Source organism: Rutidosis leptorrhynchoides, chromosome 1 (genome assembly GCF_046630445.1).
Source record: "Rutidosis leptorrhynchoides isolate AG116_Rl617_1_P2 chromosome 1, CSIRO_AGI_Rlap_v1, whole genome shotgun sequence".
Lineage (NCBI taxonomy): Eukaryota > Viridiplantae > Streptophyta > Magnoliopsida > Asterales > Asteraceae > Rutidosis > Rutidosis leptorrhynchoides.
Genome location: NC_092333.1, coordinates 286,051,816 through 286,069,506, shown reverse-complemented (window position 1 = coordinate 286,069,506; position 17,691 = coordinate 286,051,816). Strand labels below are relative to the sequence as shown.

Sequence of the window (17,691 nt, the reverse complement as noted above, 5' to 3'; positions counted from 1 at the left end):
TGAATTGATTTTATCAACTATATATATATATATATATATATATATATATATATATATATATATATATATATATATATATATATATATATATATATATATCCACTATTAATTATTTCTTGTTAATTAAAATATTTCTTTTATAAAATACTTATATTCATATAAGTATTTTAATTATTAACACACACACACACACACACATATACACACACACACACACACAGATATATATATATATATATATATATATATATATATATATATATATATATATATATATCATTATTAAACATGATCTATAAAAGATATCTTTTATAATACAACTACTTTTATTCTAACTAGATATATGGATATATCTTAATACCGTTATACATATAGTAAGATTTAGTAAATTATGGTTTATATAGGATAGTTATTAACTATATTGTTTAATTACCAACATAGGTTACTAAACTACAAATTTAAGTAGGAAACGTTAATACGAACTAAGGTGGATATACATTTGGGTAATATGGGAAAGAAATAGAAACCGATGTTTGGAGACCATATTTTCGATTATGGGAATTTTGAATCTTAAAATATGTAAGTTACTAATAATTTGGAAAATGAATATCATAGTAACATATAGTAACATAACTATGCCGTTAATATAAAATTTATGAAACTATTTAGATAGAGGTAAATTGCTAACGTAAGGATATTACATACTCCCTATTTGAATGCATTTTGTGCTCATACATTTTTATTCATTAGATTTGGCTCGGTGATCGAATCCTTAGGTGGTATTTTGTTGTCCTTGGAATTTCGTCATTCAACACAAGGTACGGATATTCTAGGGGGTACTAGGATCATTTCGGTAAAATCTTTCCTCTCAAAATCTCGTTTGAATTATGTATACATCTTATTGGTATGACATGCTTGCTTAATAAAATTATATTTTGTTAATTAGTCTTTAATTGTGTTATGATGTTCCTCATCTTTGATGTACTTACGATGTTGCTAATTATGTTTGTTAGACGAGGAATCGTAATATTTTGGTATTTGGAAATTGTGTCAAGACCGTGTCTCAAAATTCCAACCAAAACAGTCCGAAAAATCATGCCCGAAACTGTCGCGAAACAATTTCATAACTGTCGCGAAACAGTCGTAGAAGTGTCACGAAAACTGACCTGAAACTGTCACCAAAATCAGCCGTGAAAATATCGCGAAAACATTCCGAAAATGTCCTGAACGGCCAGGAAAAGAATACGGGTGAGTGTGGCGAGTGGTACAGTGATTCTTATCATGTGTTCCTCATTCTGTGTGGCTTTTCATGTCCCGTTAATTTCGTTTAAAAGTGTTACTTTATAAAGGGCTTAAAAATTATATTATGTAACTCGTGATAAAACTTAGACTAAACGGTTGGGTGGACACGTGATTGAAAAATAAAACTATGTGCCATTTTATATAACTTTTTTAGTATTGGTCAAACATAAAATATTTGTGTTCATCTTATTAATTGTTTTTAAACATATTTTAAAGTCTTTTAATCACTTGAAAAACATTAGGAATTTCGTAACTATAAGTTGGTAAAAAAATTTCATAAAATATGCCTAAGAGTAACCTATCCATGGAGGTCCCATGGGCACGTTATTGTGACACGGGTAACGTGGCATCGACCGTAGCGGTGTATTTTATTATATCTACGGCGTCTTCTTTTGATTACCCAGTAGTTGGTACGAGCTCTTTAATATTATATTGTGATACGAGGCGTATGGATCGATCCTAGGACTTTGCTTGTTTGATGGTGGGCGTTTATCGTAGTGTCATACGAAACGTTTGTACCAATATGGATGATTAGCGGAGTAGATACCCTATGATTTCATTTTGATACTTTGTTACTATTTTTTTTTTTACTCTTAGTGCATTATTTTATGAAATTTTTATTATCATAATTGATATTGTGGATCAGTATCTATTTTGTACTTTGTTTTGAAAATAAGTTACTTTGAAAATAATTACGTTTTTGAAATTAGTCTTGCATGTCATACTATAATTCGTTCTTTGTTATATCCGTTCACTGGGCTTTGGCTTAGTCGTATTCTTTGTTTTCCTCTTTATACGACAGGTAATTAAGGGGGCGTTAGGAACGAGAGAAGAGCGTAGAGTGGAGTCAACTTAGCACTTTTTCCTTAGAGATTTTGCTCCAAGATTTAGTACTTTATTTTGTTTAGTAGCACTTTTGAATAAGTTCATCAACGTTGGTTTTGACTATGGTTTGAATTCGAATAAGAATAATTCCCTTATGTCTTTTATGTTACTTTTATCACGAATTAGTAAGATAGGGTCTTTACAGGTTTTGAGCTGCTAAGCGCCAAAAAATTAGGTGTCTAGGGGGTTGCTTATGGTTGATTCTTGACTGCCCGAGGGTTGGTTTTTAGCGGGCTAGGTAGTCTAAGTTATCGTTTGGGTTTCTTGGATTTGTTGGCCATCGAGGGTTTCTTCTGGTCTTCTGGTTGTGGTCTCGAGGCGAGTGTTCTTGGGTTGCCCGATGTGTGGATTTGCTTCAGGTTCCTGACGGTTTGGGAGGCTGAGGTAGGCTGAGATGGAGGGTCGCGCTTGCTGACTTCTGTTCAGGTGAGGACATTTTGAGGTTCAGTGAGCTTGGTGGCGGTTACAACAACAATTCAACAACAAGCAATAATTCAACTTATTGGTTAGGAGTTATGTTTGTCTCCCGATTTTTTCAATGTACCATTGTATGTACTGTGTAATGGTCTTAATGGCGTTTCATGTTGGACGCTAGTGTTATTTCTCAAACAGATTAATATTCGACACCTTGTAACGCTCCAGATCATCAGATCTCTTATTTATTTATATATTATTATATTATATATGTTTTTCACCAAAAAAAAAAATACATAATTAATTTTTTTTTCCAGTTATATAATGAAATTAATCCACTTCGTGGAATGAACCAATTAGGAAACAAAAAAGTGTTGATCTCCGGGACCACATTACTCACGAGTTCGACTCCCGTGGGATGCCGCATTGCACATAAGGTTGTCCCTTTATCCTTGAATTTCACCCAAAGATGTTTTCTGCACATCGCGTTGTGGGGGCAGTAGGGGAGATGGGTTTTACCGCTCATGCCCTCAGATTGGGCCGGGTTTCCTCCTGGCATCAGTTGGGGGCGGGTTATGCAACCGCAAGAAGATGAACACGTGGGTGGTTAAGTCCCTCTAGGTAATCTCGTACTGCTGTTAAAAAAAATAGAAATTAAATTAATTTTTAATTCACTTCAAAGTAATTGTTATCTATGAACAATTTATGTTGTACACTCGTATATAACTGTATGGCATTACACACTTTCATTTGGCAAGTCATATCATTTTACCATTAGCATCAGGTACAAATTTTGTGATTATGATCACAAGATGTGATTTGAATTAACGTGTTAATCTACACATGATCAATCTCATATAATCACATCAAAATATTAAGATCACTGAAGTAAAGTAAACTTACTTGATTGTAGAACTAACAAAAATCTTGTGATTGGGTGATGAAGCCATATCTAAAAGTTTATTCCGTCGAACTTATCCAACTTCGCCAATTTTGATGACATGTCTTCACAGATTCGTCACCATGACTATCATAAAATCCTTTATTGATTTGTTAAGAATTGAGGTTTGGTTTTGAATCATGAATTAATTCTTGAACCGTATAATTACTTTCTCAATAAAGTATTTCGACCCTACTTGCCTCGGGTTTGCGAAATTTTTATTCGAATAAGACAAGAACAATTATTTGATTTCAGGAAAGAAGAATATATATTCGGGTATTAGATAGTTTGTGTGTATTTTCTATATGTTCTATGAAAGCAAATTTAATTCTCATATATATAAGAAGTGAAAAGGTACGAAGTGAAAAAACGCAACCTTTCAATCAAAAGGTTCAACCGTTGAACGAAAAGATGCAACTTTCCATTGACACCTTTTGGAAATTGGCTGTAATTTAACCAGTTTAATGCCATAATTTCCACTAATTTATCGAGTTATCCCGAACAAGCGTGCACTCTGCACTCTCCAAACTCGTCATTGATTATAATTTGATAGCCTTTGCTTTCCAATAAATCCGGTTAACCAAAATGATTTTTGATAACACTAAAATCACCAACTAGAAAGGGGCAAACCCCCGCTGAAAAGACATGAAAACAACCAGAAGAAACATGTACCTCAAAAGGGGTAAGACAAGATGAGTCCACCCTCGACCTAAAGAAGACATTACCTAGATCAAACAATGGAAACAAACTTGAATGTCGTTGTATCCGAGAACGATAATGTCAATATAAATTGAGATGGATAGTGGTTCGTAGAGATGAAGGAAGGAGTACCGACGAAGTTATCGACGATTGAAGGAGATTACTCATGAATCACTAGATTTGGATGAAAACGAGGACGTGTAGGTAAAGAGACTGATGATAGGGTGGAGCCCTCCGACCTCAGACCTCATAGCTCCGACAAAGAGTTGGTAGCTAGAGGTCAATGGCGAATCTAGGATCAAAATTCAATGGGATCCCGATTTTTTTTTCTTCCAAAACAAAATATTTGCTAGGTCACTTTATTAGTCGTTTACTTTCAAAAAACTATAAACTTTGAAAATATACGAGGACCTGTAGTTAAATTTAGCGGAGTCCTATACATTTTGAGGAAAATATGTCAAACTAGCTGGGTCATGAGACTCCACTGGCATACATGTGGAGTCACCATTGGAAGAGGCAAGTTTATGCAGGTGGCCGCTTAGTTTTAAGATTTGAGGTTTTGAAAAATAAAATGAAAAAAATAACTTGACAAGAGTTAATGTTTGATGAAAGGGAGATACAAAGATCATTTATTCTAAATAAATGATCTTGAAAATATATGTACCCCTAGATGCAAAGAACTACAACAACAACAACAACAACAATACCCAATCCCACACTTGTAGGGTGTGGGGGAGGTGAGACGTAGACAATCCTACCTCTACCCTAGGACAAAGAGAAGTCATTTCACCACCCCGAGTGAAACACTCACAAGGGTAGGGAAAGTCCTCCCTCTCTATGTTCGACGGATAAAGAGATTGCTTGCAACGGACCTCCGGCCAAAAAAAAAAAAAAAAAAAAAAAAAAAAAAAAAAAAAAAAAAAAAAATGCCAACGCCATGAAAATGGTGGAACGAATTTCCATGGGTTTTAAAATGTTGCCTGGAATTCGATTTAGGCTCTAAGCGACAGTCAAGTCGCCAATAATTAGACGCTTGCTGATGGCTCCCGAAACAGCGCCGTAAAAAAGAAAAAAGAAAAACGTACCTTAGAGTGTACTGCGGAGCACAGGACGAATAAAGTAAAGCTGCATTAAGTGAGAAATAAACATATATGTCCACATACAGATAAAAACACAACATAGCAAGCCATTCTATAAGAATTAACATACAAACATACATAAAACAGTATCTACCCAACAAGCATACATACGGGAAAACCAACATACGCATACATAGATATAAAACATACAAACATACGAATATACATACCAACATACGGATATACATACAAACATACGAATATACATACAACCAAACATATAACTATACATACATATAAACATACAACCATACATAAATACAAACATACATAAATACATAAATACAATCAAAGACAAGCAGAAAAGCAAAACAAGCGAACATACAAACAACCAAACATAAACTTGCGAACAAAGTTAAATACATACATACAAACACGAACATCCATACATACACATAGAAACCCACATGTCCAAACTTACACCATCGATGCATGGGTCTAGAGAAAAAAAAAAAAAAAAAAAAACCAGCAAAGAGCAAAGAGCAGAGTGAAAGAAGATACCCACACAGACCCACAAAACCACAAACACACAAACAAAAACCAAAAAACCTACTCGTCTATTCTAATTCTAGTCCTCCACGCAACCCTATCAGAGGTCATGTCCTCGGTCAATAAGAGCTCCTTCAAGTCTAGCTTTATCCTATCTTCCCACCTACGCGTAGGTCTACCCCTTCTTCTTACGCCGTCAACCGTAAGTGTCTCGACCCTCCTAACAGGGGCAGTAGGAGGTCGTCTTCTCACATGTCCAAACCATCGAAGTCGTTCTTCTCTAAGCTTGTCGATGATGCTTCTAACTTTCAGGTTCTCCCTAAAAACACTATTAGGAATCATATCTAACATGGTTTTACCACATGTCCACCTAAGCATCCTCATCTCTGCCACCTCCATCCTCCTCTCTTGTGCTTTCGTCATAGGCCAACACTCTGATCCGTATAACATGGCAGGTCTAATTGCCACCTTGAAGAATTTCCCTTTCAGCTTAAGGGGGATCTTCTTGTCGCATAAGACTCCAGTCGCTGCTCTCCACTTCACCCACCCTACCTTAATTCGGTGCGACACGTCTTCATCTATCCTCCCCGATTTGTGTAGCACCGAGCCCAGGTATCTAAACGAAGTTTGTGGATGCAAGATCTGGTCTCCAATACAGATGTTCACTCCATCACTTTGTTCATCAACATTCCTATCAAAATCGCAACTAAGATATTCTGTCTTTTGTCTACTAATGTATAGACCGTTACTTTCTAAGGCCACCCTCCATTGCTCCAGCCTTCTATTAAGCTCCTCCTTAGAATCCGAAACGAGCACAATATCATCGGCAAAAATCAGGCACCAAGGGATGCATTCTTGTATCCCTCGAGAAAGTTCATCAATGATCAAAGCGAAAAGGAAAGGGCTAAGGGCCGATCCCTGGTGCAGGCCTACTTCTATTGGGAAAACTTCAGTATTTCCCACCGGTGTTCGAACACAAGACTTCGCCCCTTCATACATATCTCTAATAACATTAATATACCTACTCGAGATACTTCTGCCCTTAAGGGTCTTCCAAATCAAGTTTCGTGGCACGCAATCGTAGGCCTTCTCTAAGTCTAAGAAGACCATCTCTAGGTTCTTTTGCTTTTCTCTATACTTCTCCATAAGGTTCCTAATAATATGGATTGCCTCTATCGAAGAGCGCTTTGGCATAAAACCAAATTGGTTCTCCGAAACATTGGTTTCGCGTCGAAGACAATGATTAAGGTGAAGACCATGACGCATGATTAAATCCGTAGAAATAGCATATGCGTTTGCAGCACCCACGATTAAATTGCACTCCCCTTTACCAAATTTTGCACACTCTCCTTCACCTTCACTTCAAGCAACCAAGTGTCAAGTGATCTGAAGGTATCTTTTAGTATGTAATTAGTACCTACATTAGACAATAAAGCGTGATCTCGCATCTTTGAATACAAATCGAATAGATGACTGGAGATTCAAATATTGGTTGGTGTATAAAAATAAGAGAGTATATTTTTTTCGAAAATCAAAAGATCATTCTATTAGCACAATAATGATACAACAATACACATGAGGCTTATAACAATGAGCCAATCAAAACACGAACAATACAAGAAGCGTGAAATCAACAAGGTATGGGGCGAGGAATGGCGAGATTGCATTCAAACGATCCCATACTATGTAGAGTAACAATCCAGGTTAATTAGCCACATGTTCCAAACCATATTGACCCCTTTTATTCGCCGCGAAATCCAATCAAAAGACAATAATTGGATTTCGTTTAAAGCAACCGGGACGATCCAACTTTACCATGAAATACCATATTTTTCCGATTTTTCCAGATAGAATAGGCGGTGACCCACTCAACCGTTTGCCATATTATGGAACCCGAAGATGTCATGCTCCAAGAAGATTTTGCCAGAAGAATTTCATTGATAATAAGATTATTAAAGTTTCTAAAATTCCACACATTTTAAACCCGAGACCACATATCTAACGCGGATTTGCAAAGACGAGTGAGTGTTCAACCGACTCCAAGTCATCATCACAAATGGGACAACGAACGGTGTTGTTAACACTATTTTCCGTCTAGCGGCTAATATATACAAGTACAATACTAGAAATGCTCATCGTGGTGAGATATGTTGTTGATTGATGTTTGCCCTTAGGATAAATCCCTGCAGACCCGGATCACGGACGAGTTCTACGTGGGGTGGCCTTATCAATCGTCCGAGACCAAACTGTGAAGTGGTCCGTCTAGCGGGTTGTTGCTAAGCAGTGAAGTTCTAGAGTGAGAAAGTACTGGGTGAGAGAGAAAGTGTGTTCTCTGCAACAAGTGAGTGAATGATGTAATGTGGTGACCCAGGGGGTCTATTTATAGGCACAGATCTTTCATGATATTCGGATACAAGTGTCATAATGACTTATTGATTTATGCGAAGTTTGTGTGACCGTCTTGAGCTTGGCGCTGACGTGGCATTTGTGTTGTTCACTGCTTATTTAAGGGCTTAAACATAGAAGCTGCCTTCAGGACTTATGCATGACACTCGGCAGCATGTTATAATCGAAAATGTTGAATGGATGTATAGTAAAATATTACTGTTGCTGCTATTTTTATGCATTTCAAGTGTTTCTTCTGTACAAAAATGATACTTTTATGCGTGTAGCCCATAGGATACACTATTAAGCCCCCAAGTTTAATATCTTTATTTTGCAAAAATAAAGTCATTAAACTATAAAAGATAACGAGTGCATTTTTCCTCGGGAAGATACATTTGCTGTAGCCGCCTGTTTTTCTGAAATGATAGTACCCCTAAATGACACCTTTTGATGATTTAATTTATAAAAACCTCTAAATTCACCTTTTTCAAATTTTGAATTTTATAATTTCTTAAAAATTCTTGTATTTAATTTCAGCCCTACACATGTCTAAATAGCATCCCTTCGATTCTTAGTAACAATTCGACTTCCCCTTTCTTATTTCTGATTGCATCTTCATTTAATCTAACCCTAATTACTGCAACTACCTTATTCTTTCCAAAATTACCCTTTTTATTAATTAATCATGGCCCCATTAAATGTATCGAATGTTCATAGCTCTGTTACATCATCGTATTTAGACAAAGTCAGAAAATATTTCCCTCGCTTTTTTGGGGCTGATGCTACTATACCATCACCACATAATCGTGCCTCAAATCCTCCACCTGGGAATGTCGCCATTTACGGACGTGCCCTAATCTATTCGAATCTTCGTATCCCTTTTACTGATTTCTACTTAAGAATATGCAGCTATTATGGTGTAAGGTTGGCCAATTCGAACCATCGTCAATTCCAAAAACTCTTCTTTCGAGATGTACCATCGAGCTCGCAATTTGACACATCCTATTCGCATTTTTTCTCACTTTATTCATATTAATTCATATAAGCAAAGATAGTTCTAGTTTGATAAATGTCACGGACTATTTCTTCCTCCATTAGATACTCCATATGATTGGCAATATTCCTTCTTTTTTAATAATAACGAGGTGATTCCAAATACTACAATCAAAGCTCGTTATTGGCGTACCACCACTGAAACCTCCTTCCATTATTCTTGTAAGATTATTTCCGGATGAGCGTAAATTATTAATGTCCATTAAGAAGGATCAAATTTCAGACCGACGGTATATGGAGCACATGTTGTCTCTTTTGTCTATGAATGTTGAATGGGATATATCCCGTGGTCTACTGGTCATCATTTTAAATAGCAAATGTATGCTTTATTCAATAGAGGATCTTTTTCAAAATGTGTTATATAATTTTCTGATGTTGCATGACTTGTGTTTTGTGTAGAAATTAGCCCGCTTTTCGCCTTGCGCCATGAGGATTTTGACAATTTGCAATTTACTACTGAGATTATTGCAGATGAGAAGTTGGAAGAGGAAAATGTTTCTGAGCATGAGCCTGTAGAGGATTCCAGTTTAACTCGAGCAGGTGCTCGTAAGTGTCGTGTTGCTGGTAATATTTCTTTTGACCGTATTGCAGATGAAAACATGTTTTGTTTTTACAAAATGCCTAGTACTGGGGGTTATTATAATCCTTGAAACAACCCAACCCGTATTTGAACCGGCCCGTATTTTTTTTAATTACATTAATATTTAGGTCCCAATTATGCTTCCAAAAACATCTTTAACACGAATAATAAGTTCAATAAACTTTTAAAACATTTAATACATAGTTTAATTATCCGAACGGGCAAACGACCCGAATATTTTAATTTTCAATAAAACTGAGCATGGTGATTGGGGATACGCTACCCAATCCTAATCAATCCAAAAGTACGTCTTCTAAAGCAACCTACGCGAGTCCACTAGTTCCCACGCTTACCCGTGCCACCGCCTCCATGCAAATCTATAAAAAAATGTAAACAACGAGAGGGTAAGCTAACGCTTAGTGAGTGAGAATATACTACATACATATATATATGCATAAAATGGACACGCCACACAATGATAATCAAATAGCACATACCGGAGTCCATGCATAAAGACAAGCTAATCTAAGCATACCGTACGAACGCTATACACAAGCTAAAATATCAACAATGTAAGTACACCAACGACAATATGTACCACGCCCATAAGCTACACCCGGTGGGTTAGCTACAACACAACAATACAACAATATCCAAATATATAACGAAGTATAATACCGCCCAAGGTTAACCCCTTAACCCAATACCAAGTGAAGATTGGCCGAACTACACGAGCCTTAATAAATTCGCATCCACACGAGACTACTATCTTCAACAACACAACAACATCGAGGTTGTCCGAACTACACGAGCCTTAGTAAATCCGCAACCACACGAGATCACTACCTCAATAAGATGACCGAAACTACACGCGTCATCGTGAATCTGCATCCACACGTGATCCACTTCCCAAGTCAAAACCCACGGTTCCGGGATTATAGAAATCCCTATCATCGGGGTTATTCGAAACACAACTCAATATCAACCCTTTTGTAACATCCCGCCTTTTTCCGTTTACCTTCCGTTAAATTATTTTAAAGTCCGTTATATAATTATAACATCTTCTGTTAATACGCGTTTTAAAATATTTCGTTTAGGTAATTCACGCACCCGCTATTAAACTAGAGGGACTAAAGTCGCCAAAGGGTCAAATTAGTGACTAGGTCAACTAGTCAACCCTTCTCCTCCATCTACTCATTCACCTCCTCTTTTCTAATTTTGATACTTCCAAATCCTCTCAACTCTCAAACAAAGAATCATCATCTAAATCCGATCTAGCAAGTGTTTTGCAAAACAAATTACATATTTGGAATTCTTGCATCTTCCTCTTCAATTCCATACCAATTTCATCAAGTTTGGGTAACTTTCTAAAATCATTAGATTTCTTGTTCTTGAAGTTTTTAACTTATAAAAGTGTTAATTAGTGTCTATGGCTCAAGTCTAGCATGATTATGTGATTTGTATGCTCGTTCTTGCTATTTTGATGTAACTAGCATGAATTTGAAAAGTGTGTGTTCAATCTTGAGTTTTGGATGATCATATGTTGTTAGATGTTAAAAGTTCATGTTTTAATTGTGTTACTAGTATCACTAGCTTCAATTTGATGCGTAGGTTGCTTTAGAAAACTTCATAAACTTGATTATTGATTTTGGTGATGTTGGTTAGGGGTGATAGACCTAAATGTGAACATTTGATGCATTGAATGCCATGAATTGTTGTTGGTAAGTATTTAGTTGGATTGTATGCTTGATTGCCTACGAAACGGTGTATTATAGGTAGGGAGTAAGTTCCCTAATTATCAAATTGCATTTATGATCTTGAATGTAATAAATGATGAACATTTAATGCGGTTTTGGTTATTGTAAATGTAGGATTGATTGATGAAATGTGTTTAGTTGTTTTCCTCGTCAAAATACCTTTCTAACGGTGAAAGATACATGTTTGGAGCGTTTACGGTTCACATTTTGTGTTTGGTTGAATTTTGGTTCGAGACTTGTGAATTTTCAGCAAACTGCAACTGGACAGGTGTTTGGACGCTGTCCCAGCCTTTGGACGCCGTCCAGGCCTTCACAATTAAACACCGTCCAGCCTTATTGGACGCCGTCCAAATGAACTATCTGGGGCTGTTTGGTTTGGTCATTTTACGAAAAATTCTAACTATGCTACGCACCTCCGATTAACATGTAACTTGTTTTAACATGCTCATATATGATTAAAAACCTCAGAAAAATAGTTCGAGACCCGACCCGAACGTGTTGACTTTTTCGTTGACTTTGACCCGACCAAAGTTGGCTTTTAATCAAACTTAACCGAATACATATGCAATTGTTCTAACTTGCTTTTATACTTGTATCTTGCATGAAACTTGACAATTTGACTCACATGCTATATAATCGAGTCGTAACGAGCCATAGGACTAATTGAACATCTTTGACCAATCTTGTTTACTGTTATTGACACAACCTATTGTTTAGGTCGAGACTAGCATTCTTTCTTGCACACGTTTACTTTGTGAAGTACATTTACGTACGTGCACTCAAGGTGAGATCATAGTCCCATCTTTCAACAACTTTTATACTTTTAAATCATGGGATGAGAAACATATACGTATCATACTTTTATACTTTGAACACAAGTACGAAAACAAACATTCCACGTGCGAGTTTGAATAAAAAGCCTCAATTCAATTATCATTAGTTACACTTGCAGGGTGTAAACGTAAATTTATATTATGTGATCACATGGGCTTGACGAGCCTCATTCGGACGGTTCGCTACCGTTAACGGATGAAATATATTTTCGAGTATAGTGTATGTTCTAACACTACGTAACAGGGTACGAAATAGTTAAGTCTTGATAATTGGGTGCTCGTGATACAAACAACAACTTTGGAATGCAAACAATTTGGATAATCAACTATATTAAATCTTGTGGTTCAAATACAACGTTTACTAATACACCTATGATTTCACCAACGTTTTTCGTTGACAGTTTTCTATATGTTTTCTCAGATCCTTGAATGCTATGTGATACATGCTTCCGCACTCTTTTTGATACTTGCTTGGATGTCGAGTATACATGCATGTACGGAGCGTCTTTTGACTACTTTTAAATTGTGTCGCATAGGTTTCATTTGTACTATAATGTTGTAATGTAACTATCGTTGAACTACTTTTGTAAACTTGAAACATCCTTACATTTGAAATGAATGCGATATATTTTGGGTCAAACATTATTTTAAAGACTTGTGACTACGTAACGGGACCTAAGTAGACGGCGCCGTCAATGACGATTTTGTCGGGTCGCTACACCTTCGCCATTGGGGGTTATGTAATCCACATCACAAGCACATGTGATAACGTACACACAAGGTGTGCACCTCGCCAAAGGTGGTCAACCAAAACGCACAACCGTGCCAATTGGACCTATACACAAGTCCATCAAAATCCATCTATATGTGAAGTGAGCTCCATAACCGAGAACCACTTCACCCAACCCGCACCCATCTTACACATACATATGCACATAGGATATTAACACTCACCTTGTGCCTTGATGAATGCTACCGAATAATCCGCAACTCGCCGATGGAATGTACCTATTCCATTATCACAAATACAACAACACAATTAGGGTGGATTTACAAACCAACCCAATTGATACTTAGTGCAATTTTGACCCAAATGCACTTCCAAGCATAAACCGCGCCCAAACTAACCAATAATCACTAACACAAGTGAGAATGGTCCTAACACATCAATTAAACCCAATCATAGGCGTTAAACACTAAACTTGCCCATTTTGACCCTTAAAAGTCAACATCACACCATTCACAAGTTTTGAATTCAAAACGCCACCAACATAAGTTTATACTTAAACTTAACTCATTTTAAGTTTATAAACTCAACTAAATCGACAATCGGGCATAAACATCATAAAACCCTAATTTTGACTCTTATTCAAAATTAGTCAACCAAAACACCCCAAATGGTTCCCAATACTTCCATAATCACTAACACTAGTGATTATACACCATTTACAAGTCTTAAACATGGCTAAATCATTAACCAATCCAAAACCCGCCTTCAACACTTATAAACCCAAATCTTGGTGTTAATTTTCCATTAACAACTAATGGGGTTTCATTTATGAACTCACAATCAAAAGCCCTAAATTAGGAACATGAAGCTTAAGAACGAATTTTGAAGTTAGAGCTTACTGCTAGTATCACCTTGTAGCTAAGAACGAGGAGAACAAAGTTTCCTCTTATACTTTCGATCGAATCCCGCTTCTTCCTTTCCAAATCTCACTTTGAATCAAATGGGGTTTTGAAGTTTTGAGAGAAAATGGAGAAGAAAAGGAAAAAGAAAATAAGGAAATGAAATGGGTGGATGGGATTTAAGATCCCAATCTGGCACACACGCGAAATGACCAAAATGCCCTCACTTCCCTTTTAAAATTACAAAATTCGGAATCAAGCTGCCAGTATCGCCGAGCCGCTGCCATCATTCCTCGCGCCGCGAGGTTTGCCTCGAACTGGGACCTGTTTGTCAAGCCTCCTGATCTTGATTTCAGTTGAATGCCGCTCCGCGGCTCCCCAGGTCGCGCCGCGACCTACTACGGGTTTTTACCCCTTTTTCGTGTACTTGAACTCCAACATACGAACTCGTCTCGAACCCTTCATACACTAGTCGTACATACACGATACACCTATATATCATACACGGGGAAAACGGGGTGTTACAACTCTCCCCCATTTAGATTCGATCACGTCCTCGTGATCCTAGGCACTTAACCAATCGGACCCGCACTCTACAGTCCCAACAAACGTTTCCATCCGGCTTCACCCATTTACTCATTAACCCGAAGGTTATTCCACTAACTAAATCCACACTTGCACACATTTCGAGATGTGCAATACACGCAACATCCGAAGTCTATGACGATTACTTGGAATACGCGAAACCGCCACGTATTCTTCTGACTCCCATAGGCAATTCTTCTCAAAGAGTCACCATTAACAACTAAATCGTCGCCCACGTTTTATTAAAATCCACAAATTCGAGCACAAGGACTTGCTCAATCCCTCACATCGAGAAAACTCAACCAATCTCGTACCGAGATATCAACTCCTAGTGTACCATACCAAAAACATCGCTATTAACAACCACATACCAAAATAAAGTCAACCATCTAACCGATGAAGACCGAATAAAAGCGAATCCTTACGGATAATGCCTACCACCTAATAACCCTTGTGGTGCGGAAATACGGCTATTACACAATTACCGCAACATCATAAGCAAACGGCTAAAACCGATAGCAAAATGACTATGGCAATGCAAATTCCAAGGTGTACAAAATCGACTATTGTCATACCCGTAACAGTATGTGATCGAAACACGGCTATCACATCACTAATCACACAACATGGTCCTCACGACCCTACCATTGGCGTATAAAACAACCAATAGTTCTCAATACAACCACATGAAGGCTGGCCGAAACTACACGCGCCTTAGTGAATCCACACCACACGTGACTTGAATGGACCCATTCATATACATTATAAACGATTCACATTAGTTGATTACATCGCGAGGTATTTGACCTCTATATGATACATTTTACAAACATTGCATTCGTTTTTAAAAGATAAACTTTCTTTACATCGAAAATTGACAGGCATGCATACCATTTCATAATATCCACTATCCAACTATAATTGACTTAATAATAATCTTGATGAACTCAATGACTCGAATGCAACATCTTTCGAAATATATGCCATGAGTGACTCCAAGTAATATCTTTAAAATGAGCTAATGCACAGCGGAAGATTTCTTTAATACCTGAGAATAAACATGCTTTAAAGTGTCAACCAAAAGGTTGGTGAGTTCATTAGTTTATCATAATCATAATCCATCAATTCCATATTTTTAATAGACCACAAGATTTCATTTCCATTTCTCATAAATATAATCTCATTTCAGGCATTTCGCACGGCATAGAGATAAAAATTATTCATATGGTGAACGCTTGATAACCGAACTAACAGGATGCATATAGAATATCCCCATCATTCCGGGACTCTCATCGGACATGATAATCGAAGTACTAAAGCATTCGTAACCCGAATGGGACATGTCAAGGTCCATAGATCTATCTTTAGGATTCGCGTCAATTAGGGGCCATTTCCCTAATTCTTAGGCTACCAAGCTAAAAGGGGGCATATTCGATTTCGATAATCCAACCATAGAATGTAGTTTCGATTACTTGTGTCTATTTCGTAAAATAGTTATAAAAGTTGCGCATGTATTCTCAGTCCCAAAAATATATATTGCAAAAGCATTTAAAAATGGAGCAAATGAAACTCACTTATTATATTTCGTAGTAAAAATACATATAACGTCATTGAACAAGTGCAAGGTTGGCCTCAGATTCACGAACCTATATTAATTATATATATATGTATATATATATATATATATATATATATATATATATATATATATATATATATATATATATATATATATATATATATATATATATATGTTTGATCAATATCTGTCTAACAATTTAGGTCAAGTCGTAGTGTATCACAATCCTAATGCTCGAGACTAAATATGCAAAAGTCAACAAAAGTCATATTAAACAAAATGTCTTCCAAAATTTATACATGATTATTATATAGTTTAAATATCGTCGTTTTATATTTTTAAATATTTAAAAAAAATTTAGAGTAAATAATATAATTCATTTATTATTAAAATTTATATAACAAAAATATACTTTTATATATCTAAAGTAATAAAATTTATAAAGTTCATTTAATATCATAAAATAAATAATATTAGAGGTAGTATTAACGTAATTATTTTACACGTAGTAAAATATCTTTGTATTACATATTTATTTGATAAAATAACATTGATAATGATAATAAGTAAAAGTCGTATTATTTTGTAATAATAATAATTATTATTCTATTAATAAAAATATCAATATTTATATTTACTAAAAGTGATATTACGATAAAATGATAATTCTGCTTATGATAACCTTAATATTTACGATACTTTTTAATATTAACTTTAAAATAATAATTTTATTTAAAATGATAATAATAATGATATTTTATAATAACAATGACATTCCTATTAAAATGATAATTTTTGTCAAAATGATAGTTTTAATACTAACGATACTTTTAATAATAATAGTAATGATAAAAATAATAAGAATGATAATTTCATCTAAATCAATATCTTACAATATTTTAATTTCATTATGATACTTATACACATTATTTCCTAATCGGTTTGTTTAATAATTTTTAATCGTCTTTTATATCGCGTTCGTGTTAATGATAATAATAGTAATCATAATAATTAGGTGTTAATAATATTGACTTCTAGTTATAATAATACTAATGGTAATAAATATTATGATAATATTAATGATAATACTTAATTATAACTTTAACGATAATAACGATAGTAATAATAATAAAAATAACAATTTTTAATGATAATACTTTTTATTGATAATAATAATAATAATAATAATAATAATAATAATAATAATAATAATAATAATAATAATAATAATAATAATAATATAACAATTATAACGACGATAATAACGACGATAATAATAATCATTTTTAATAATAATACAAAGATTCAATTGACTATAACTTCTAATCCGTTCATAGAAACCATTTGATATCTAAATGAAAAGTTCTTAATTTTTCGCTAGCTTTCCAACGACATGCATATCTTATACCTTATCTCAACCGC

The 17,691-nt window shown here is 35.4% G+C and overlaps 1 protein-coding gene across 1 annotated transcript; it reads right to left on the bottom strand.

Annotated features, from left to right (window-relative positions):
* Positions 1-5,796: 5,796 nt before the first annotated feature.
* On the bottom strand, positions 5,797-6,867 carry LOC139898317 (uncharacterized). Its single transcript, XM_071881047.1, has 2 exons — positions 6,421-6,867; positions 5,797-5,817 (listed from the first exon to the last, which is right to left on the bottom strand). The coding sequence occupies exons 1-2, from the start codon at positions 6,865-6,867 to the stop codon at positions 5,797-5,799; spliced, it is 468 nt and encodes a 155-aa protein (XP_071737148.1).
* Positions 6,868-17,691: the final 10,824 nt, after the last annotated feature.